Source organism: Crassostrea angulata, chromosome 2, assembly GCF_025612915.1.
Source record: "Crassostrea angulata isolate pt1a10 chromosome 2, ASM2561291v2, whole genome shotgun sequence".
NCBI classification, from domain to species: Eukaryota; Metazoa; Mollusca; class Bivalvia; order Ostreida; family Ostreidae; genus Magallana; species Magallana angulata.
The window spans coordinates 9,322,556-9,349,918 of NC_069112.1; the positions used below are offsets into that span (position 1 = coordinate 9,322,556).

General features: G+C 32.3%; 1 protein-coding gene and 1 pseudogene across 1 annotated transcript; both read right to left on the minus strand.

The window, feature by feature from the left end:
* Positions 1–490: 490 nt before the first annotated feature.
* On the minus strand, positions 491–10,225 carry LOC128173033 (uncharacterized; annotated as a pseudogene).
* A 4,571-nt stretch (positions 10,226–14,796) lies between these two features.
* On the minus strand, positions 14,797–26,223 carry LOC128172979 (uncharacterized). The gene is made up of 8 exons (XM_052838723.1): positions 25,945–26,223; positions 24,458–24,657; positions 22,758–23,065; positions 21,864–22,004; positions 19,501–19,740; positions 18,925–19,034; positions 17,015–17,156; positions 14,797–16,779 (listed from the first exon to the last, which is right to left on the minus strand). Exons 1-8 carry the CDS (start codon positions 25,953–25,955, stop codon positions 15,949–15,951), a joined length of 1,983 nt encoding a protein of 660 aa, XP_052694683.1. The 5' UTR covers positions 25,956–26,223; the 3' UTR covers positions 14,797–15,948.
* Positions 26,224–27,363: the final 1,140 nt, after the last annotated feature.

Consider the following 27,363-nt stretch of genomic DNA (forward strand, 5'->3'; position numbering starts at 1 on the left):
TTTTTAGGGACCGTCTCAAAATATCGCTTAATTTACTATAAATTAGGTTTATATAGGAAATTGCCATTTTTTCACACTTCAAGGCAAATTAAAAAAATATTACAATAGCTTTTTTGCTTAAATTGATATATATGATACTTAATAGTGTATTGATCATTATATGTGAGAAACAAAAAAATCTACCGTCTGGTTTTTCAAAGGGGGCATCTCAAAACCTCAAAATTGACCCTTTTTTCATATTTCCACAGGGTTGTCAGTGATTTCCTTCCATAATAAGAAAGGACTAAGAATTCAAATTTTCGTAAATGATTGGCATAGATAATATCTTTGAAACTGAAGCTAAAGTACATAAAATTATGCTTAAATGGTTTTCAGGGGTCATCTCAAAACTTGATATATTTGGAAAAAAAATTAATTTTTCAAGACATCAGTGAAACTTCAGAGCGTACATTGAACATATTATAAAATCTTTGATTTCTTATTTAGAATCAACAACCTTATCATGAAAATATTGAAAAATTTTCAATAATTTGGGTGTAAAATTTTAGGGACTGACTCAAAATACAACTTCATTTACCAAGGTCTACAGAAAAATGAAAAAAAGTTTTCACACTTTTTCGATGTTAATCATAGAAATGGCCGTAGACTTTTTGCCCTAATTGTATCATGTAATAGTTAATAGTAGAATGTTTATCAAATATGTATTAGAAACACATAAATCTACTCACTGTTTATTCAAAGGGGGCATCTCAAAACCTCAAAATAGATAAATCTTTCCGTATTTCTATGATGTTAAAATAGTTTCATACCAGAAAAGGTATATATGAAGTTGAGATTATAATAAATGATAAGTGTAGCTGATATGTCCAAAACTGATGCTAAATGAGAGAATTAAGACAGAAATGCCTTACAGGGGTCATCTCAAAACTGGAGATATTTCAATTGGCAAAATGTTATTCATTTCAAGACCACAGTGAAACTTCATAGAGCTTACTAAAAATACCAGATATTCTTGATTTAAAATAAAACTTATAAGCAAGATAAATTTTGGATTCAATTATAGGATATTTCCAGGTAGTTTTGGAATAAATGTATTTGACTAAGCTGTCAGTCTATTAATGTAGAATACTGTAAATTTGACTGATCTAATGTTGCCCAAAGCAGCATCACAAGTGCCAGAAATACGTACATGCAATTTTCAAAATCCAATGTGACATCTCAAAAACTGATTTCTTTATATGGTGTCTATAAAGATTTACCTACAATCTTGAATAAATGGATATGAAACATACTAGTACACCAACATTAAAACCATTTATTACATGTATCAGATGATCAGTTCATACTTTTTTGGTCTAGCTAAAACAACATGTAAAGATTCATGACAGGGCTAAATCTTTTTGAAAAATCACAACAAGTCAAACATCAAACACATCCACTTACTTCTACACAAATCAATGCAAGTATATCTTTTAGCAATGCACAATGTTTTTCAAGAAGATAAACACTATAGCTGTGAATCATAAATATTCTTTACAAAGAAATTATAATTAAGATAAACAATTGCAAACCTGTATTATTAGCAAATTACTAGGCTAAGCATCCTGTGCCAAATCTTATGGTTTATTATACAAATTATCAGTACATTTACCACTCACCATACAAATCATAGAGCAAGACACCTAGGGGCCCCATTGCTCAGCTGAAAATGTAAAATGTTTGTCCAAACTTTGCTCAGTCAGCAGCACTCACAGTGTTTAGAATCAGGACAGGTTTTCTAGTCTGATACAAACATCTTATAGAATCGCATAAATTAAAATATCCTTTTACTTGCTTTGAACTGGACCTAAATAAATTAACACAAAAGGCATTTTTGTGCCAAGCTTGTATACACACAATATTGCAATTACACAAGTTTAATCTGCGCAAAATAATCTACCAACTTCTGAATAATTTTGTGGCATTTAGAAACACGGGGTTTACCCGTCGCAATGTTCCTTTCACTCAAGAGAGCATATAAACCATCATACCCATCCCTTGTAAATGCTAGTTCAAGGCAGTCATAATTAAGTGATGAATCCAAAATTTTTTTCGCAATTGATTTCGACACAACATTTTTTGAACACAGATATTGAATTTGTACATGAAGCATATTGAACCCCATGAGCTGTAATTTGACAAACACTAAAGAAAAAAGTACTACAAAGCATTTTTTCTGATCCAGTTACCATGACAAGTTTCTGAAGCATTTTGCTATCTTCCAATGCATCATGTGCTGCATATTTCTCACCTAATATTTCAAGAGCAAGTGTTGCTTGATTATGTTTTTGGAATTCTGGATAAAGTTGCTTGAAAAAAGGCAAAGTATCAGAAAACCCAATGACAAATGAACAAAAATATTTCCAAAGGTTGTTTTGTAGTAACTGATTATACAAAATGATACAGTCAAAATTTCTGCAGTTATGAGCAACTAAAATAATATTGTGGCCAAATAGTTTAAGAAAATCAATAAAATCAAGGAGAACATTCATTGTATGCTTGTGTTCTTTCTCCACACCATGCTGTGTCATTTGGTTAGAGTGAAAATCAAAGCTAATTCCAGTTACAGCCTCTGCTTCATCCGATACTGGTTCTTTGGGAGTCGCAAATTCGTTAAACACCACTTCCCCACAAACAGCAGATATCTGGGTAATCGAACTAGTCCTTGCTGTAAAATTTAGAATACATCTATCAATTGATAATATGCTAATAGGAGGTATAGGTGGTATACTGTTTTACCTTTGTGTCTGTCTGTGTATCTGTAAAAAAATTTTGGTCACAGTTTTTTCAACAACTAGCTGCTATTTGCAGACACTTAAAATTTTAGCACACTTTTTGTTTATGCATGCCATATGATAGCATTTTATTTTGTATGAATCTGACGTCAATTATATCTTCCTGTTTATCTGTGTGTCTGTCATACCAAATTCCATTACAGTTTTCTCAGCAACTATCACATCAGTGTCGGGGTATTGCTAGTGAACACTGACTTGTAGAAATCTTATTTTTACAGTGAGAACAATAAATAATCACCTAAACCTGTTGTCTCCACATCAAAGTAAACGAATTTTGGTTCTGTTCCAATTTCAGGAATTCTTCTGGTGTCAAGTTCTTTCGTTCCATCTGTTAAAACACATTCAACTTCCTATATAAAATCAATAATATAAGAGATAGGGGGAATAACTCTGGAACAACTCTATATATATAAAGATGCAAGTATAATTTCAAAGAGCAACCATTCCCATTTATGTTAATTGCACTGCTTCAGCTATTTCTGTAACATACATATATTAAAGATGAAACTATATAATATTGATTAGTTGTGATGTAGTAATCCAGGGTTGTCTCCAAGACTGGGGGCGGGGGGCCTTAATTACCTGGATATTATTGCATTTCAAACACATCTAGCTATAAGCTAGACCCCCCCTTTTACTTTTTTATTTCTTCTTTCTACTTCAAATTTTTGAGACAACCCTGAGTAATCCATCAAATTTTATAGTGGACCAGCAAACTGGTTAAATTGAAATCTTTTTATTGGTAGAATTAACGTTCTTTTTGTTGGTAAAAACTCTCTACTAGTAGATGGAAATCTATTGGTATAGCATTAAGACTTTATTTCAAACATACCCATGATATCGGAACTGTAAGTATCTCCTTCTCTGACTTCAGCACTTCTTGTTTCCAGACCTCGGTCACTCTTCAACTGCAATCTTCTAAGCTGTTTAAAAAGTTACAGGTAGATGTTTCTAAAAAACATCATCAAGAGAGAAAACATTTCTTTCCTTCTAATTGTAGTTACATCATTCATTTTATGTGTTGTGCCTTTAACAGTTATTGAACATACTTACTTTGAATTTCTTTGTTTTACAAACATCTCGTTTTCGTGCTACATCTTTATCTCTTAACCGAGCACACATTGTTGTAGCATTTCCTGGACTTAGTCTAAGATCTTCATTTATCTAATCAAGGGAAATTGAAGTTATAGGATCAATCAAATCCAAAATAGGATTCATATAGGTACATGTATCTCATTTTAAAGCATGCAAAAACATGTAACTTTATACCTTGGAAACGTAACTGTAGCCTTCATTTTTTTGACAAACAGCAGCTGCAAGCCTGTTCTGTAGACTGACGCTTTCACTGTAATGTTTGTCTTTGGGTGCTTTTGAACGTAGGATGTTGTTGAAACTTTCATTTGGATTGGTGCTGTCTAATTTGCTTAGTTTCTGTACGTCCAACTTTTTGAAGATCTTTAAAATGTCTTCTTTAAGATGTTCATTCTTCAGGTCAGCACCCCAAGGCAAATTCTTGTGTTTGCGTGATCCATCAGTCTTCATTCTACACCATGCTCCACATTTATCATGAACGCCAAATTGATGATGCACAACTGATTCTACATTATCTTGTATCAAGTCAACAGACCCTTTTGACTGCGCCAACATATATCCAAAGCTCTTGATGAGAGCATTGATGATTTTCACGGACATCTCTTTTTATTTTTCCTTTAACTTAAATAGCTGATTAGAAATATTTTTCTTTACATGGTTTGAATCGCTGACTTTTTCCATCTCTTTGAAAACTTCTTCTCTTGCCCGTTGGAACCCTGTTGTGTCATCATCGCCAATTAACGTAACCACTGTGGCATCTTTTTCTTTAACAGTCTTCAGCATATCTACCACCATATCTGCCTCCATTGACTTTGCTGAGCCTGTCCAGTTTCTGACACACTTGTGTTTCCTGGGAGTGACTCTTCTTTTCTTAGCAGCGGAGCAAATTCTGCATCTTTTGGATCTGCTTGTAGCAGCAACCACTTTTCCTGTGTTCTTCCCGATAAGGGTTGCTGTACCTAGAAATTATTTTTAAAAAAAATTGGTCATAATTACTTCTCCCGGTGTCATAAAATGTTTTGATACCGCAAAATATATTGAACCCGAGTTCAATATATTATGCGATATTACGACTGCAATATGTTGAACTCCTCTCCTATTTCATATCCCATTGGAAAAGGGGTTCAAAATATTATGGCCGCGATATATTGACCCCCCCCCCTTCTGATTTTCATTGCTATTGGATAAGGGGTTCAAAATATTATGGCCACAATATATTAAACCCCCTTTCAAGATTTTGCAGCCATTATATTTGGAACCCCCTCTCCAAAGGGAAGCGGGGGGAGGGGGGGGGGTCAAAATATCGCGGCCATATATATTGAACCCAGGGTTCAATATTTATGGGGGGGGGGGGGGGTCAATATATTGCAGCGATATTTTGAACCCAGGTTAAATATATCACGGGGTTCAAAATATTGTATGACACCGATAATATATTCACTTTATTTATTGCTTACTTAATGCATTTTTGGGACATTACATTTTAAACTTTCATAAAATGATGCAAATAACTTTAAGCCTGTCTTTATAACTGATCTAGATTTGCTGTGCTAAAAACATACCTGACAGGCTGTTGTGACATTTTCCAGACCCTCTTTTTTGATATGCTCCATCTGCAGAAGCAACTATACCAGGGATATGGATATCAGGAGCAGAGGCTACAGAGTTGCAGTCTGTCAAATTTATACAGTCATGTGATAAAATCTAAACTTGAACACTTTGCATGGGTCATGTGTCAAATTAAAGCACAGAGACATATACATGCATCCATGCTTAAAATAATTCAGTCTCAATTTTATGGCAATTTTTTAAATGCAGTCATGTGTCATATATGGATCTAAAATGAATTGTACACAATATTATGTTTACCCATTAAAGGTCCTTCCTGACAGTGATGAGCTGATTCTGTTGCAGCTAACTGTGGCATGTCCATCTTACAGCCTTGACCCACATGGCCTGCAGTGTCATCTAGAATAAACAACTGTCTTATTCAAATATTTGCTATTTTCACATCCTCCAGAGACATATATACATGCATCCATGCTTAAATAATTCAGCTAATTCAATTAATTTATGCAGTTTTTTAAATGCAGTCATGTGTCATATATGGATCTGAAATGACAAGAATTAAGGCAATTTATCAATTGCACAAAATACTATGTTTACCCATTAAAGGTCCTTCCTGACAGTGATGAGCTGATTCCGTTGCAGCTAACTGTGGCATGTCCATCTTACAACCTTGACCCACATGGCCTGCAGTGTCACCTAAAAAAACCCGATTGTCTCATTCAAAAATTTGCTATTTTCACATCCTTCAGAGACATATACATGCATCCATGCTTAAATAATTCAGCTAATTCAATTAATTTATGGCAGTTTTTTAAATGCAGTCATGTGTCATATATGGATCTGAAATGACAAGAATTAAGGCAATTTAACAATTGCACAAAATACTATGTTTACCCATTAAAGGTCCTTCCTGACAGTGATGAGCTGATTCCGTTGCAGCTAACTGTGGCATGTCCATCTTACAGCCTTGACCCACATGGCCTGCAGTGTCACCTAGAAAAAAACAACTGTCTCATTCAAATATTTGCTATTTTCACATCCTCCAGAGACATATACATGCATCCATGCTTAAATAATTCAGCTAATTCAATTAATTTATGGCAGTTTTTTAAATGCAGTCATGTGTCATATATGGATCTCAAATGAATTTCACAAAATACTATGTTTACCCATTAAAGGTCCTTCCTTACAGTGATGAGCTGATTCTGTTGCAGCTAACTGTGGCGTGTCTATCTTACAGCCTAGACCAACATGGCCTGCAGTGTCACCTAGAAAAAAACAACTGTCTTATTCAAATATTTGCTATTTTCACACACTCCACATTCAATTTGTTGGGAAATGAAAAAGATGTCAATTTTTTTTTTTGATAAACTGCACAACATGAATTTACCATATTTAATTGTCATCTCTACTTCCTTCTGCAAAGCCATATCATTTGAGCTTTGAGCTACTTTCTGGAATGTGTCACTCACTTCTTGACTCCTTTTTTGAAATAAAAAGGAACTGACAAAAGGAAGATTAAGTGTTGTCAAAAAGTTGTTAGCCTGAGTAGGTCCAATACCACTGTGATGAATTGCTAAAAGAGAAAAAGAGTACAATCAATATAGATCTGTATATATACATGCATGTATATGTCCAGAATAGCAAAAGATTATAGCTGGGACATATTCCAATTCTGTTAAACATTTAATAATTAGTAATTGATTTTAAAAGATTTTGTCATTTAATCAAGCATAACTATTATCATCATCTACTGTACCAAAAAATAATAATAATCATGTCAATTCATGATTTAATTAAAAACCACCCATTTTTAATGTAAAGGTGTTTGATAGTACATTATTTTTGAATTATTTAAATCAAAATCAAAATCAAAAATTCAAAATATACTATTTTATATCATTTCTGGAGTAAGTTCTGCCATTTCTGGTATTTTCAACAATGCAAATCACTTACAGTGGCAAAATCACATGCATGGCAGAAGTAAATAGTTTGGCAGTTTGTAAGTATAGTGAAATAACCATAACAATAACTTTCATGAATATAGAATATACATGTTAACTTGTATTTAACAGGTGGTGAAAAGTCAAGTTTCAACTGGGATTGAACCCAGGGCCTCTGATGTACTGTGCCTGCGGTCTAATTTAACCACTGAGCTACATGTATTGAGACCTGATATATTGACTGGGTGACAGTCACACATCTGTCAACCCTGTGGCATATACATAGTCTGCTTAAAAATCATCACTTTGTAAATTTAGACCATCTGATTTTAATTAGAAATAAGGGAAAATAATTGGAATAGGAGCAGCAGGGAAGTATGTAATATAGCCGGTTGTCCCGAGGAAAGAAAACAATTCCACTGATAGGGTTCTATTTATTTCGAGGGATAATCCCTGTTTATGGAACAAGGTTTCACATGCTAATAGCTGCTAAATATGGTACTGCTTAATATAACCAACTTCTCTCCAAAATGTTCAAATATAAAGTGAAATAAACAGTCCCTTGTTGAAAACAGGTCTTTCTCCTAAGCTCCTAAGAAGCCTAGCCTTGGTCTGTCAAAAAGACTACTCAGTTAATTAAAGTGGGGAAAGTTACTTTTGGCTATAATATAACCCACTTGATTATGTCCACATGCATGAAAGTGACCATACAGGTGAAATGGCATAAGGAAATAATTAAAATATCAGAAGCCACGTACTAGAATAAATAAATAATGATTACTAATGATAGGCAAATAAAAGACAGGGGGTTCTAGAGATACTAACTATGGAACATGTACATGTAAGATATAGATGAAGTGTAGGTAAGGATGATTATGATTATAATGATGAAATACGAATAATGCATGAATGTAATTATCATCATAAAATACACCCTATTACAAGTAGACCCCATAGGAGTGTTTAAGGTTGCATGATTAAAGCATGGAAATTTGAATGAAAACATATGTAATCTATTGAAACAATACATTAATTAGGAATCTGTGACTACATATATTTTTAAGATCAGCAAGTGTAATTAAACTACACTGGCATGTAACCAGTTCTCACCAATTTCAAGTACCATTGCTCGACTGCGGCAATGCATTGATATGTCATTTTATTAACAATGTCGTGTGTACATGTACCTAAAAGTATGTTGCTACTAATTATGAATCTATTCTCTTTTGAGAAGTGGACAGGCATAGCCTACATCATAAATATTTACTCAGAGTTACTATAAATTTTCATAACCAGTATTTGTTCTAGAATATCATTCATACAATATAACTCCCCTATCAATAGTATGTACAATTATGCTCCATGTGAAGTCTTGTACATACAGTCATGGGACATAATTATTCGCCACTTCAAAATGGCCGCCGGACTTCGAGTATCGCGCACCTTGATATTTAGGATCTAATAAAAATTTATTAAATGCCTATCTTACCTCAATCTTTGTTAGATTGTTTTTCATCTTTAAAACTTCAATTAGCCTTCCAGGAATGGTCGAATAAAGGTCCTCAATATAAGCGGTAGGTATATTTTCCCAGGCAATCCGAATTTTCGCCATGAGTTGCTGTTTTTTGTTAATGAATTCGGCACGGGTTTCCAGTGTTCTTTTTATTTTTAACCATGTCTGATGTGTTTCTGGTTTCTCTATAAGCTTTTACAATCATATTTCTGGCGTTCGTACATAATTCTTTTCCATTCGACCCATATTGTTTTGGTCTAATTTTACCGACAAACAGTACAGCAGTAGACAAAAATCCTGTGTATACGTCATCAATTTTAGTATTACATCACAAAGTTAAAATTAGAAAGGGAATATGCTGTGTTTATTTATAGCGCAGAACCCTACTTTATGGACCATGCGAGAAAACGCAACGCTATATGCGCACAGGTGGCGAATAATTATGTCCCTTGACTGTACATTTATAGATACAGTTATAGATAGGAGAAGAAGTCTGACCTACCAGTTGCTAGTTTGGAATTGACATCAAAGACTGGTGGTCCTCTATTCTGGTAGTGTGCCCTATGGACTTTTCCCATGGCAGTTCTTACATATCTATAGCAGCTGTAGCATCTAAAAACTAAGTGACCGGTGATTCCAGCAGGAAGAACACCGACAGCATCTTTCATTTTAAGTTCCAAGTCACAGTAATTGCATTTCATGTTATCGAATAAAGTCTGTAAATCTACTACAAAACGTGTGTTTGAAATCGGCCGAAGTCTTCCTGAGAAAAAGGTCTCATTAATAAAATCAAAAGACGAAGAATTTGTATAAGAATGATCTGATGATATAAAAGACGAAGCGTTGCCAGCAACCGGTGTAGATAAAGTAGAAGGCAACTCTGGAATATTTTCAGAAACATGTGCAACAACAGCAGCAGATAGCCTACATGAACGGGCCTTTAAAACATGTGTCTGTCTGGCCTTACTTCGATTTGCTTCTCTTTTTTTGGCAAATTTTCCGTTGACTCTCATTTTTGACAGCTGACAGTCGTCTGATGTAAACAATGTCAAAAATGGGCAATCGCATGTCGTAAAAAACGCGAAACTAAAGAAATCTATAATTATATATTAAAATGCATAGAAATTGAATTTTCACTGTATAACATAAATAAATATGTAATATCAGGTATGTTAAGTCTTTTAATTTGATTTATTAATATGCAAACTGATATGCAACAACCGGAAAGCATACATGCGCGTCAAGATGCGCAAAGAGCGATAACTCTAACTAAAGTCGGCCTCCTTAAACCACACAATTGAATAAATCTAATGATTCAAATTATCAAGCTTAATATAGTTGGTTTGATTTTCCCGGTTAGTAGTAATGTTTTAATTTTTTCCATGGGGTCTTAGTTTACATAAAATACGGTTGTGTCCATTTTCTTCAATTAAGAAGGCTGGGATTGAGTAAAATTTAGACAAATTATCAGACAATTGCAAAAAAGCCAATTTAATGTAGTAGATTGAAACAACTAATTCAAACTCATATTTTTTGGAAGCATATTCGAGAAAATCAAGGACAATTACAAATTCAAACTTTCAAGACCCCGTCTTTCAGAACTCTCAGTACTTTGATAACTAATGGATATTGAATGTAGGGCTGGTCTACGGTATTGAAATGTAATAAGATATCTGTTAAATGTGCGGTTTTGAATTGATGATAGCAAACAAACATGGATTATTTATGCTGGTTCTTTTTCTTATAGATCGACTTTATTTAATATTTTCATTTACAAATCCGTAAAAATTTGTATTTTTTATTTACTTAACAAAATGAGATGGAATACATTATTCAGTATGTGTATATCTTTTAACAAAATGTAGATCGGCCAGACAGTATGCTGTGTTTATTTCGTTTTAACAATATAATTCATTTCTTGATTGTGAATTGACCGATTTCGAACAATTTTTACAAGAAAATCGACTCGATGTTAAAGCGATACATTTTATATTTTTTTTCTGTCGTCACTTCCAGTCCCGATTTATGTTTTTATAAATTCTTACGACCTACTTTGTGCAGAGCTGATCCTAGAAACTATCAGAGATATGACATTTTCAGGATAGGTTAACTATATAGATTTGGGGAAATTTGGACCCCTGTGATTAACTCACTCTAGAGTGCTCTCTCTCTCTCTCTCTCTCTCTTTCTCTCAATAGAAAATGTGCTTAATATGTATTTTGGTTTTTTTTCTCTTAGTAAACGTTCATTATATATGCAATATTGATGTAATTGTTTCGTTGCTTTGTTAAACATACTGTGTGTCCTTGAAAATTTGTGATGTATGTAGAAGCATATAAATAATGAAAAAAAATATATATAGATTGCCTTGAGCAGTATGTATTTTTTTCGCGAGTGATGCCATTTCTTTGAGCTCGTCTGGGCAAAAAATACTCCGTACGAATTTTAAATCAAAATTTTCATATGTTTTGATTGGTATCTTTTCATCAGATGATATTTTATTTCAAAATATCATACAAAAGTCGTAGAGCATTAAAAGTTCTCTCCAACGAAACAAAATAAACGGGGCTGGTTCCTCTATTAAGGGCCAAGACACTCCTAAAATGTTTTACAAAATAAAATCGGTATATATTTTGTAATGCATTATAGAAGCAAAGTTGTTGATCGTAACAATATCCGTTTAAAAATTATCACTGCCCCAGGATTTATGACATATAAAGGGATTTTCGGGGGCCCAAAAGTTTTGATCTTTTATCTTTAATGATGTTTTTAAAAAACAACGTTGTTAAGTATCGTTACAGACTTTGGCATTCCTATATTTTTTTTGAATGGGGGGGGGGTATGTTAAATTTTATCGATATCAGATTGTGTCGTTTCCAAAAATTGAACGAAAGACCTACTCGTTGCTCGTAAGAAAATCGTATCTAGTTGTAAAGTGGTAAAATGGTACAGATGACGAGTCTCTTGGAGCAAGAAGTATTTGTTGTTTTTTATCTCTAAAATGTTTTTGGTTTAGTTGGGGTTTTTTTCCTTTTTGCTGAAGACTTTATTTTTATGATCAGAGTTGTGATATTTTTTTTTGTGATTAATGGTAAACGTTGTTAATGGCGCCAATGCAATTTAGCTTAAAAATATGCAAGAAAAATATTCAGGCATTTAGAAATTGGAGTTCTGTTTGCTTTTTAATATTCACTATTCGAATAGCGAATAGAATTCTGTGGCCAGTTTGCTATTCCAATTACCGTAAACATGCAAAAAAACCGTAAAATCAAAATTTCATAAAAACTCCCCTTTTTAATGGAAAAAAAAGTTTTATAGCAAAAATTATCACTTGCTCACTAAACCTGAACATTGACATAGTGAACACGATTAGTAAGAGGTTTAGCTAGCTTGGCAAAAACCCGACATTTTTCAACATCTCGCCTTCATATTTTTTCCATGTTTTTTTATCTCTAAAATGTTTTTGGTTTAGTTGGGTTTTTTTTCCTTTTTGCTGAAGACTTTATTTTTATGATCAGAGTTGTGATAATTTTTTTTGTGATTAATGGTAAACGTTGTTAATGGCGCCAATAAACAAATTGTGATAGATTTAAGAGAACTGAACCTAAATTCCTGAAGCAAAATGTCAGAAATTGTATAACTATAAATGACTTGTACATGAATGCATTTATGAGTATATAACAATTTATTGTTAGATTAACAAAAGACAATCCAGGAATGATGTGGCTTGACTACAGCAACCCCCCCCCCCCCACCCCCACCCCCCCCCCCCCCCCCCCCCCCCCACTGTACATACCAAAACATATTTTAAAGAAAAAATTGGTGTGCAAATATTTATTCCTTGATTTTAATTAATGTTGCACTTTTTTTTGTTAAAATCAATATCGATGTTTTAAATTTATGTCTTGGGAATCCAAAGCTAGTAGGAATGCCATATACCTAACTCTACCACCTTGTCCCCCTCCACGAAATGAGGCGTCCGAACTCTCCTGGAGTGCCAATGCCTGTGGGGCAAATTTTTGGAAACAATCTGTTTCACCAGCCAGATATTACCCAGGCCCCACGTTGGGCGCCAAATGTAACAGAGACACTTATTGCCTCTGCTGGAATTTAAACCCGGGTCCTCTGGCACGCCAGTCAAGCACTCTACCGATAGAGCTAAAGGATTAATCCACTAGCCAGAGCTAGTAGGAATGCCATACACCTGACTCTACCATACTTACACTACGAAGAAAACTGTGAGGATCTGGATTAAATATAGAGAAGACTGTATTGTTGTTCATGTAAATCGATTTTCTTTTTCATTTAGCCTTATTTAATTCATAAATACATGTATGAATAGACAATATTTAAGTGTTGTTCAAACAAAATGTCCACACATCCTAAATAATAAACATTTGATTTTGCTTGTTGTGATATTAATTAACATAAAACTGCTATTAGTATGCACAATAATTGTCAATGACTAATTTCCCATTTTCATGTTATGTTTAGCACAATAGTTTGATAATTATGACATCATTCATTTTCAGGGTAATATAAGCAGTAAATAGTCAACTGGAAACACTTTTTGGGGATGTTGATAAAAAGTGTGTACCCTATGTATTTCTTTTACTCACTAACTTCATGTATATTTGGTTGTTTTTTAAAATCATATTATTGAATCATGTAACCTATCAAAATATTTTTCATAGATATCTATTGAAAATAAATTTGAAATATTCATCATTTCAGGCATTGGTTTTCTTATCAACTGCACTGCCTCCTGATATAAAAAAGACAGAAGAAAAAAAACATGTACTGTGCAAGAAGAATTGTCAATTTCCATAAATTCCACATCATGACTGAATAATACTGAAAATCAGAAAACACTAGTCTCGTTCAACAGTTTGTCACAGAAAAGCAATCTCTTCAATGTCTGTTAAGTTGATAATTATAACAAATTATTGATATAAATATTGATTGTTCTTGCTTTCTTTATTAACTATCAAAATATAAATTATAATTACAAGTAAACCTGATCATATAATCATATATTAAAAGTATTTCTTATTCATCTACCTGCAAAATATAAACAATTATGAAACATAAATGTGTAAATTATAAACTCAGTAAAACTCTAAATTATAACCACTTAACCATCCCCCCCCCCAATATGTTCAAATCAAATCAAGTTCCCAGCACTTTTCGAAACTTTTGATCATTTGTGTTTATTTTACAAGTTAGAAACTGAAAATTTTTTATGTGTTCATGTTAAGCCTTTCCACATAGTATTTTTTCGTATTATTACTGATCGATCTATTTTAGCAGTATCACGTGACAGGGTATTCCCAAGAGACTCAAAAGTTGCCCATGTGATGACGAATTATCTAATTTGTATATCAATAAAATATCACTTTGTGTAACAATGTTTTTGGAGCTAAATATCAAGATTATTCAAAGGATTACATTTTATGTGATAAATACCGCTATTTTATATGGAAGCCCTCAACATAGCTGAAAAATAAATAAATTGAACCGTATGCATTAACTTCGCTTCTTTTAACTATTTTCGCTTCTTTTAACTATGATCATCTTTTGAGCTAATTAACTTACACGATTACATGTTATTTCAATAGTTTTATGGTAATTGTTCAGTAGTTTGTAATTAACTGTTTAACTTTTGTCTTTTATATTTTTAATGACATGTATGTATATTGATTTTTATAAGTGTTTGCTTCCAAACTTAAATCCTTTTTCTAATTTAAATTGTGTGTATTGTGTTTGGAATTTACGTTTTATCAATCTTTAATAAAACGTATTGATGTTGTGTTGATGAGAAGTGTTGGAATTTGTATATGTTTTTTTTTATATATATTTTTTTAAAGGGGGGGGGGGGGTGGGGTTAAGAAATCATATTTGAGTTCAAAAATTGGAATACATTTGTTTAATTATTTAATATTCACAAAGCCAGTTAGTTATTTCAAACAAATTCAATGAAATGAATATATCAGACACTTTTTAAAAGTTTAACTATCTTGAAAGATATACTTTACATGTTAAATTCTACTTTTAATCCAATTTTCTTACATTTAATGTTTTTCCTTGACCAAATATGTTGTAAAAAACTTTTCGGTACAATAAGCAGCTATTTTATTTTAGCTATAATCTTTGCCTGCATTAAAGCATTGATAAACATTGCTTTTAAAGTTATGGACATTGTTTGTAAAACTATAGGAAGTTATTAATTATAGCATAATCATCGGCAACCATCTTATTTGTATTAATCAGCTATTTGACATCATTTTCTGTATACATGTACTTAGAGAAACTGTTTCAACATAGCCCTTAGCGCCTTAAATTTATATTCTACATCGACACTAAACCACATATTGTTGTCAACATGTGGAATGCGGATTATTTTTCTGTTTTATTTAGTTTAATGTGTTTATACTTTTAATTTTTATTGATTTATTTATTTTTTGTGCAGGACAGGACAAGATACAAGATAATTACAATATGATACTATAGACACTTGATTTGTATTATTGATAGGCAAATGGTTACGTTTAATTGAAATTGTAGCTAAATATTTTTTGTGTTGTGGTTGCATGACTCATTTTTTAGACACGTGAACCTCACAGTCTGGAGTTTTCAAATTATAAATATTTTTGGCAAGTTTTTAACTAACTTTAATTTTTTAATTTTTTTTTTAGGTATTTAGATAACTTCTCTGAAGCAATCCCCTATTTTTGCAACTAAGTATATAAGAAGTTGTTATTGACGTTAAGTTTTTTTATGTAGAATAACTAATTTAATTTTTTAGATATCTAGAAACAATGTTTTTGTGTGACAAACTAGATTTCCAGTAAAATTTGATCATTGTCAAAAGTTTAAGAGTTAACGAACAACAATTATGATAAAGATTTGATAAAAAGACATACATACGTATCCATATATACCGTTTTTAAAAGAAAAGAAAGTGCAGCATACAGATTAAAAATAAAGTTTGCAATATTTATGATATTCCTTTTTGCATAGTCAAACATATTTTCAATTCCGTTAAAGACTCCTCTATATCTTTTTGTTTCTTTGAAAGATATTCAAGCAATTCCTGATTTTCCAGAATTTCTGCTCGAGACTCTGAGAGCTGTTGTATCAACTTCTGTAAGGCTTGTATCCGCTTAGGCAGCAGGTCTTTCGTAACTTTATCTATCAACTTATTCATGACGCCAGCACAGTTTACCTCAAGCTCATTGCAGATAAGGCTTCTCACGGAATTACGACGGTTGTTAAATTCTTCATCTATTATTTTTCTTTTTCTAGCATCTCTTCCAAGGAACTTCATAAGTGGGATAGCCACTGGACTTAAAGCAATGGAAAGCCCTACAAATGCGACAACTATACCGATACCGGCTGCCAATAATGGTAACCAAAGAGGAGAAGTTGCAAGGACAACTCCAACGACGGATGCTTTTGAATTGTTTGTACCACCAACTTCAGTATCTGCTGATAATTCAGTGTCGTCTATTCCAACTTCTATCCAATCATTTTCCATATCAGAAAGAGCAGCTGAAACTTTTTCGTAGAACGAAGCAAGTTCTTTTTTTACTGTTTCGAACATCTGCGCAATGTCACTAGATTTCAAAACATTTACAACATGCAGATTAATCCTTTCGTTTATATCCATGACAAATAATTGTGGGTGCCACTCTACTTCCATTATCGGAGGTTTGCCTGGTGGATTTAAGATCCTGTCTTTACCTAGATCTGTTGACATGTAATCATATACTCCTTGTGCGATACCTTCTATATCCTTTTTTATTCTTTTTTGTAAAGTGTCTCTGACCTGATTAAAACAATTAAAACTTTAGAATTAAATCGCTTTGATATAGCCGCTCATTGAATTAACTTTATTTGCGTATTGATGATTTATTAAATGGTACACATCACAATATACATTTGTATCCCTTCACTAAATGTTACAAAAAGAAATTTAAAATAAAATTATATACTAATGTGTTGAATAAACCATCAGAGAGGAATAAAGAACCATTTTAAAATTGAAATATTTTTGTAGATACTTTTCTGCATTCGTCGGTCAAGAAATTAATTTTCTTTATATGCTCTTTTGTCAACTCCATTTGCTCTTTTTCGGATTTTTTCCCCAATTCAAGTCTTGCATTAATTCCCTTGGATACGTTCATCAGTATTTCCTGCAGAAACCTTATTAAAAAATCAATATAACAATCTTTGATAGAAACATTTACTGTATAAAAGCATACATTAGATTAATACTTTATAACTCCTTAAAATATTTTTGTAAATAAAATTATCCTTCTTTTTAACATTTAGAACTACCATAACATACCAAATAAAAACTTTAGGGCGGTCGGATGTAATGTGACTTACTGTTACACCAAAGTTTGACTTTATATTTTACTTTTGTAATGTTCTTGATTCCGTTTACCTTAATACTAATAGGTTGGTTTACATTATTTATTAAATACATTTACGCAGGGTTTTTTTTTCATTTGCATGTGGACTGTGTCGTTCTTTATTTTATTTCAATTCCTAATGAAATGCACATCGCACACTCGAAGAAAAAGTTTAGGTACACCAGTTGGCTAACTGTTAACTAATCTATGTAGATAGTTATAAATACACGAGTGAATAAAAAAAACTCACAACACCTAAAGTTTGTGGATATTAGATAATGTTGAAAAGCGTATTAAAGCATGTTAAATTATAGCAAGGTCAGCCACTACTTGCACTACATAGCAGAACAGGCACATACCCATATACTTTTCAAACCCAGAAATCGCTCATTATTCTTAGAAAAAGTAATTTAATCACGAAAATATGTAAACAATAATAAGTATCATTATAATACAAAGCGTTATTTTTTCTTTTTTCAGAAATATATATATTTTTTAAATTTTGTTGACCTTTGTACGCTAAAATATGGAATACGTTTTAGGCGTATGTCCCCCCCCCCCCCCCCCTTTTTTTAGGCGTGCAATTACATGTGCCCATTCTCCATAAAGGTTTGACCATATGCAAACCTTTGGGTATACTTTTTAACTGTTTATTTGTTCCTTGCATTACTTTTCAAGTGATGTGGCTGAAATTCTACCTATAAAATATGTATTAAAAACATTAGTTTAATCATTAGCTTTTTAATCAATATAACTGTAAAGTATGGAACAAGCGTGTATGTCATTACTATAAACAATTAAAAAAACCTAATCAGCTAAGGGACCGCAATTTACCCTGAAAAGTAATTACTTATTACACATAATACACAATACAGATGCATAATCCGCTTCAACATTTATTGAAGAAAATCTAGCGCTAGTTCAGTGTGACGTCACAGGTAAACTTTCTCTGCTTTGATTAGGTAATTCAACAGAATCAGAAGAAATGGAGGCATGAAAAAGCAAAAGTTTTACTGAGAAAAAGTATGTTCTCGTACATTGGTTCGTTCAGCTGGCTTTGCTCATCGGCTAAAGCAATGACTGTATAAAAGTTTAGAAATAAAAAGAGCATCTAGGTGCTCCGGGGGTAATTTTGTTTTTCAATTTCCTATTGACAAAGTCATTAATTTGCTTGATTTGTACTCGCCATCATAAATTACCAAAGAGGGAAATTGCTCAAAAGTCGTCAACATTTTTTTAGCTTTTAATGTGGATGTGCCTTGTGTCCTAGTGCTGTTCAAAATGTTTTATAAAACGTTACGTGTAACTCATTCAAGCTCTTTACTCGTATAAAAAAGATACGGTGACACACATTCGAATTCATTTGGCTCCTTTTACAGTAAAAAGATCTATACGATTGTACGTTGAATATTAGTATATATATATATATATTTTTTTTTTCGCGGATTACCACGTTACTTAGATTTCACATGTTTTTAACAGCCCTGTGAAACACTATTCTTAATTTAGTATCATAAAATCGTAAATTAAAGAACTATTTCGAAAACAAATATTACCTTATATGTTGATCAACTCGGATGTTTTCGGCCTTTTTGACACTTGACTCTAAAAGTGTTCGGAATTTTTTGAATTGTTTTGTTGACGAATTATCATTTTGAGGAGAAACCTTCAGAAAAGAAAAAATGTGTTGAAAAAACAAAAAGCATATGATGTTCTTAGACATTGGGAACGATTATATGAATTTGACTTCTCTAAAGTTTTATTGTTAAATATCAGCAGTAAGTCAAAATACTCAAACTAATAAACCCTCCAAATTAAATTACATTAACTATTAATTTCGTATAAAAAATATTTTGCAAAATTTTCAGGTAAGGATATAATTAGGACCGTTAAAAGATTATTTACTGAGCTCAAAATTAATCTGATACCATCTGTAATATCCATAAACAACATTCCGGAATACATAAAGAAATAGCTGATTTGAAGTAAAGTAATAACACAATTTTGTTGACAGAAAAAATAAGTTCAGAAATCCCTAGCATTTTATCTAACAGACACGCAACCATACTTTCATTAAAAATAGACAGTTTCAGGATATTATAACTTTTGTAGTATAAAATATCAAAAATTACATCTTTCAGGTTCATTTTGAATATGTTTTCCTCTCTCACAGACGGCCACCTCTGTTTGACGTTTGATTTTATGTTTTCCCAAACTTTAGTTTCTTCATCATCATCGCTGCTGTCTTCGTCAGTATTATTGGTATTTAGTGAATCCCACTTATTTGTTATAAATATGACGTTCTCCGGATTAAAACATGGCATCTCATTGTCCATTTGCAGGAGCAATATTGACCTAAGTATCTCTGGAAGCTGTATATCAAATTGGAAAGAAAATAAAAAAACATGGCACGAGCAAGACGTACTGTGGAATTATTATTTACGTGGGGGTCAGTTTTCGTGGAATGCTCAAGTTTTACAGGTTAGTGGAGACGTAATTTCCTGTATTTTCTTATACCTACAAAGGGAAAAATGACTTTAAAACCCATATTCAATAATTTGTGGAAAGTGTTGAGTCGTAGATGAGAGGTACCCACAATATCTATGAAAATTGAGTTACCAGGAAGTCTAATGATTCCACAGTGCCGGTGTTTAAAGTAAACAATACCAAGACATTTGCAGATTTTCGAAACCAGTAAGTAAAAATCATATAAATGAAACTTAGTTTAGCATGATTTGAAGTAACATATGGCTTCAAAAGAAAAATGTTTTGCTTGATTTCAATCATTTCACTCTTCAGAATGTTAACTACATGTATGTAGACAAAATCCGAAAAACAAATGCACAAAGTTTATATGTTAGTTCGTCAAAAAAATTATTCTTTTAAGACCTGTATCACCTGCTAACGTGCAAAGATCAAATACGGGCTGAAGACAAAATACAATAATCCCAGCCAAATACTATTATCATATGAATCGTAATAGGTTTATAATTTGATTGCATCATTTCACTAAAAATGAAAAGCAACTAATGTGATCTTATTGTGTGAAGCCTGAGGGTTTCTCAAAAAATTGATCACCTACCAACCAAGTTTATATCACTGTGAACGTATTGTAGTTCCTGTTAATTTCTTATATTTACGAGGGTTATTTGGAAATTATTAAGACAACTTGTCAATAATTATTTCCTTTTCGTTGTGACGAATTTTGGTGGAAATCGGCATAAACATTGAAAAATCCAACCGAGTAATAAAACAAAAAAATATTAAAAGAATATGTAATATTTTGTTTACAACAGTAGATTTTAAAGTCAATGAAATCCGGCACAGCATGAAATCAAAGATTGGTAAAACTAAAATATCTACTTTCTTAAAGTCCGTACACTTACAGTTAATGATAAAAGAAATCAAATTAAATATGTTCACTTTGCTATTTTTCGCGATGGAATACGGATATTGTACAAATATTTTTACTAGGCGATAGAAATCGGACAACGACTTTACGATGAATTTACATTGAATTTTAACGTCAAGGCGGCGCAGCGAATATACATCAAATTGGTGGAAATTTAAAAAATAACGATGACAATGTATAAGGAGCTTCAGTCCAACATATTTTTTCACAGACTGTTTAACAAGAATTAAGGCAAAAGGAGTAAATATCAAGTACTTTTTACACACAAACTGTCAACATTCTGAAATATGTACAACATGACTGCAGGAGACTTTCACAGTACTTTGACTTTCAAGTAAATCTAACTCGAAATATTTTTCCATAAAAAATCAAGAATGAGGAAAAATTTAAATAATTACAACATGAAAACAAAAAATTAGAAATAAGAATAATCATTATTTCCGTTCGTTAGTGAGGTGTTCAAAGCACAGGAGCAATGAGAAGCTTTAAAAAAGCGTTGCGAAAAGTTTGCGATTGCACCGGATCACTGAACGAAGATACGTTGATCCGCTTACCAGGAATGAGCTAGCCATGCCATAGACAAAAAAACTTTTCACATTTATAAACTTTACCCTTATTTACGTTTTGGGAAATTTCAAGGGGTTTATCTTTTTTCCTTAAAGAATAAGAGGAAATGTCTCAATCTATCCGAACAACCCTTGTACGTTTGTGATTCGCAAATCATTTAGAATCATTAATATAACATTTTTTACGTTTACAATATTGCAACAGTCAAACGATAAGCGCATGGTAATCATCACACAGAATTGAACGTCGACGCCATTCCATGGGTTCGTATAAGAAAGTATGTTTGCAAATTGTAATATTTTATATTGTTACGAAAATGTCCTTAATATATCTGTACTAGCTACCCCTTGCTAAATCGACTATATACATAATTATATCACGTAAATTTAATAACCAGATTAGCGTATGAATAAAGAATATGGATAAAAATTAAGGAACCTTAGCACAATGCTTACATTAATTGTTCAACACAAAGAATAGTGTCGTTACGATAGACACATAAAAACAATAAATTACCCTATCGCTTTGCATTCCACCAGCACTCGCCACATTTATCACAAAGATAAAAGACAATGCATTGGGTAGATATTCCATTAGTTTCTGAGTAACTTTCCCTGATCCTCCAATCCCTGGGGTATCCACAAGAATCACGTTGCCCTGTTGTAATATAAACTGATCATTGAAATGACTTAAAACTAAAAAAAAATTCAATGCGTCACGAGCAAAACTACTCAACAAAAGCTGTTTAACTTAACAAAAAGTGTTTCGGATATAACCTAAAGATGCTGAGTAGATAACTAGATATACTTTTGCGTTCGCCATTAACATTGTTATTTTATCCAAATCTTCGCTGAGTAAAATCTAAGGTCAAATTATGTTCAAAGTATAACAAAGTTGAATATGAACAGTGAAATCATCTTTTATAAATAAAATTGTTTCCTGGTACGCTTATACTGAATCTGACTGCTGACTATGAAATGAAGGTAAATGATAATTTTTTCGACATACACTAATATTTTTAAAAAATATTATTGATTTTTAATATTGAGTAGTTGGCATAATGTCACTATTTTAACACTAACGAGGGATATTATACAAATCAATTAATAAGTCATAGATTATTTGAAGTAAAAAAAAACAACATTTGGATGAATTAGAATGACCATATGTATAGTCTCTATTTGACAATTAGCTAAGACTCAGATACAGTATCCCTATTTAAAAATTCCTACCTCAATCAGTGCACTTACATGTTTTTACTGCAAAAATTTTACGCTTTTGATGTAATAAAAAAGCCAAATGTTTATAGTTTTTCCTTGATTGACCTCAAACATAGAACCTTGAACATTGTAATAAACTTCTAAATATTTTATTTTCCTGTCTTAACATCTGACACCGTCCTATTCTTACCATAAGAAACGGGATCGGAAATCCAATGTCCACACTTCGATGGTGTATGCTTTTCATCGATAACGTCATATCTGTGACTTTCTTTAATGAATCTCTTAATACTTTCACCCCTTTTTCTGAACCCAATTCACATTTATTTGTTAAATCTGTCTCTTCAATTTCTCCTGTATCGCATTCAGTGACTATTTTTATTCTCTCTGAATTACGTATTTTGCATATTGTTGATGAAGATTCAAGAATTCTGCCTTTAAAAATCCTCTTTTCCAGTATCTTGTTAATCAATGTCGATTTCCCAGCACTTGTTTCGCCTAAAAGAATTTGCAGACTATGTTATTTTATAAATAAATCAATACTGTAGTTTTCAGGACACTTTGATACTGTGGTTTCATCAATATTCGTTCAATACTAATTTTCGTGGATTTTGTTGTTCAGTTTATCCATGAAATTAAATGTTCAATGAAGTGCAATTTTTACTATATATAAATGTATTGATTGGCTACGAATTGACGAATCCTTAAAATTGTGATTTTCACTTTAATCACGAAAATTGATACACTCAATATACACAGAATATAAATAAAACCACAGTAATGACTTTATGGACGATTTTCCTTTTTTAGACAAAGTTCCACCCGACACACTGACTATCATATTGAAAACAAATTTGAAAATAATTTTTGTTTTAATGATTCTGCAATATTACCAACATTTATAATTAAACTATATCCCTTTCAACAAATCAACATATTCTTTACCTTTGTCATCTCGGGTGAGTGATCTCGCTCAATGTAATCAAAACCCAAAGGGAACAACATTTTTTATAATGAGATCGTTTTAATAGCCAGATTAATTTTTAAAAAACCCAGTAATACCAATACCTAATTATGTGTAAATTATTGTTTTTATTCAGGCCACCGTCGGTTATAATGAACCCTTTTGAGATAGAGTTTGTTAAGTGTACTAGTATTGTGTGTGCACCTCAATCTTAAATCGATAGATAGATAAAAAGGCAACACGAAACATGACCGCAGTGTGTGAAAAAAGAACTTAACTATTTTTCTTTATATTCAAAATATTGTTCATCTTCAAATTTAGAGAAATTAGCTTTTGTCAATTATTTCTATAGAAAATGTTTGTTTTTTATTCACCTTAAAAATCACAAATACGTAATATAAAGGCAAATATCTCTTGGCATTTTTGGCGTATCTAATGATACGGTATTCACTAATGTTATAACATTTTATTAGTGATACGAGTGTGAATAAAAAGGGATGAAATATTCGTTTTTTACGATAATTGCACTATTAATGTTCACCCACTAATGTAATAAAACTACATTATTAAAGTCAATGATTTACTCATCTTGCATTGCTTTTTTATATATTGAGTGGATGTGAATTTCGACCATTAATGATAGCAATTTGATATTGTATCAATAATTGACTAAGTACAAAAAATACACAATATTAATGTTCAGGATCCTGATTTCTAAAACTTTTTTGTTATTAGTGGATACTGTACCATTAGAAATTACCACAGCGTTTCATCTTCGTTGTTTTTGTATATGTAACATTTTAATGGAAAACGTTTAAATTCATCTGTAATGCACCTAGAGTTAATAACACATTGCGTACAAGTCACATATGTGTATCATCTACCTTGTGGGTTTTATATATTTAAGGTTTTTTTGGCAACTTTACCTGCGATCACGATTCCGTGGTCTGATTTTTCCATGTCTCGAATTCTCTTCTCTAGAACTTTTAGATAGTCTGGATTTGATTGTTGAAGTTCATTTTGAAGTTCTTTCGTGTACACTTCGCTTTGTAAAAACTTCTGCAAATCTCGGTAAATGGAAATTAATTTTTGCTTTATTCCTTCTTTCTCTTCTAAATGGAGGTGACTTTAAAAAGTATATATAAATTTATATAGAAAAAAATTCAAATACTTCAAAATCAGTTTTAAAAAATACATCCAAATATTTCTGCATTTTCCATGAACAATTCAGAGATTTAAAACTGACGCAGATATCATTGCATTTTGCGACATTGTTTTGCCAGGATGTTCTTTATAACAAATACTGGTATTCAAGTCGCCACATTCCATAAATATGTATGGATGTGTATCGTATGTTTATCGTATGTATTGGCATTTAAAACGTTATCAGTGACAATTTCTACAATTTCAAACTTTCTATAAAACGATACTATTCTGATTAACTTTTTATTTATAGCGAGCGCAGCTCGCCGGCGGACAGCGCCGGCAAGCGAAGCGAGCTCTAAGAACCAGTGTGCGCGGGAAAAAGAACGAGCTAAACCTACAGTTCATCAAACAAAATTTTTTGTCTACGTCCCATAATGCTCTCTAATGTTTTCACCCGTGGTGCTATGCCAAAAATGGCCGACTTTTAACTCGTAATTTACGGTGTCTTAAGGTATGAAGACATGTTTTGAGTAGTGCATATGCTTTGGCGAGACTCGAAAGATTTGTTACATGCTTCCATAGCCTCGTATTGAGTCGAGATACGTAAACAAAGACGAACAAAGCAATGAATGACGTCACAGTGCTCTCGCGCTATATTTCTTGCGATAAATTAAGAGGTGGATCAAACATCTGTAATGAGTGTACTAGCTATTTCAGTATAGACTGCGATACCTGCCTCATTGACATATGATTTGTTTTTATTTTTTTTTATATAGAGATTATTTAAATATATACTAGCAAGAGCCATACTTTACTGCATGTCATATTGATCCATTTTTAAGCTAATTGTGCACGCATGTACAATAGGCAGGTGAGTATATTTATATGAGTAGGGAGAAAATAAACAATAGGACATTTTGAACTAAATAAAAAAGAATAAAATGAAAAAATGAACAGGTAAACAAATTATGTAGATATTGCATATAGTCAAACTATTAAATTTTGAAGTGGGAAATTACACATCTACAAACAGGGACCGGACGCTCTCTCTCTCACTCTCTCGGGATAGGAGGTTGCGCTGTATGTATCATAACCATTAGAATTAGTACATTTGGCATACTTATTGTAGAGCAATACTCTCCCAAAAATTCGTTGATGTTCGTTGATACCTAAATACACTAGGTTCACAATGATGCAAGGTATGTGTAATTCTTGCTGCGCTCGCCAGAACGGTAGCACCGTAAAACATATTATTAAACTATCATACCTTTTCTCCATATCGGTAAATACGTGTGTCACTATATCCAACCGAAAATCGTACTAGATTAAGAGATTCAAACAGGTGTTAGATAATAAATGTCACATGACGTGTCATAACGAGGATTCAATTCTGGCAACCATGACAAAATGACAATAACAAACCGTCAACGATCTCAAAAATTCATAAAACGAAATACTAATTCAAAGCGGAGCAACACGGACCTCCAAATAGATATAAGTATGATCAGGTGTCGAGGAGGAGTGAGTATCCTCTGCTAACCGGTCACACCCGCCGTGTGCTCTTTGTCGTAATCGGGAAAAACGGAAAGGTCCGTAGACAATTGGGTGAATAATTATGGTTTAACAATTAGTATGAATAAAGTCAGTCAGCATTCAACACAGTGGAAGATTGCATTTGCTGACAAGGTCGTTGTATCGACCAGAGAACCTATTAAAATTAACATCAACATTGAACATTTTCATCAATTCCATAATTGTACTTTATTTTTTTGATTTCGTTGTTTAGATATGGAAGTAAAGTTTCTTTCATAAATTTCATTTTGATTGAAAAGCCAACAAATTAGAAATATGACATCATAAAGGAAACTTTTTCCCAGTATTTTTTTTTCGGCATTTCATCAAAATGTGGCATGTTTCAATCAATGTTTCGTTTAGAAGACATAGAGCGATTGTTTGAACAAACTATGCATTTTCATTTGAGATCCATCTATCAAAGACTTATAAGTTACACGTTTTTAGTGTTCAGAGTTTTGCTTTATGTTTCTTATTCGACAAAAGATATAAAACAAATGTCAATTTGTTTCAATTAAAATATGAATAAAGCGTTACTTCCGATGAAATATGCTGCCAGTGAGTGAAAAATAACAATAATAACTAGAGCAAAGCTCGTTGCAAAGCAAAGACTGGGTCATCCGTTAATAAAGTAAAGCTAGAGGTTCCTCTAAGAAGCAAAGTTCTTAAACCAATAACAAGAGTAACTTAAACAAAAAAAATTAAACATGAGTAACTTTATATCAAATAAAAGATCTTGCATATATAAACATATTTTGTTCAACAAGTGTTCACGAATTGTTCACCGTTCTAAAGATATCTGAAAAAAAACCTGTGTTTTAGGGGTAGACCTTTCAACTCCTTACCGAGGCCACCAACAAAAATGTTTTGGTATTATATTGTTCAGAACATTATTCTAAGCAACTTTACAATGCTTCTCAAAATAATTCTCCTTTTCTATATATTAACGATCAAAGTTTTGGACTTCTGGCCCCTTAAAACCTCTGATTACGTAACATATGACTCAGGTATGGTACTGTATAGAGAAACAGCTGTAAAATGAACATTGTTTATTCTATAATTAATAACATATTATATTTGGTAAATAGTTATTATAAAAACACTTTTTTTTCTT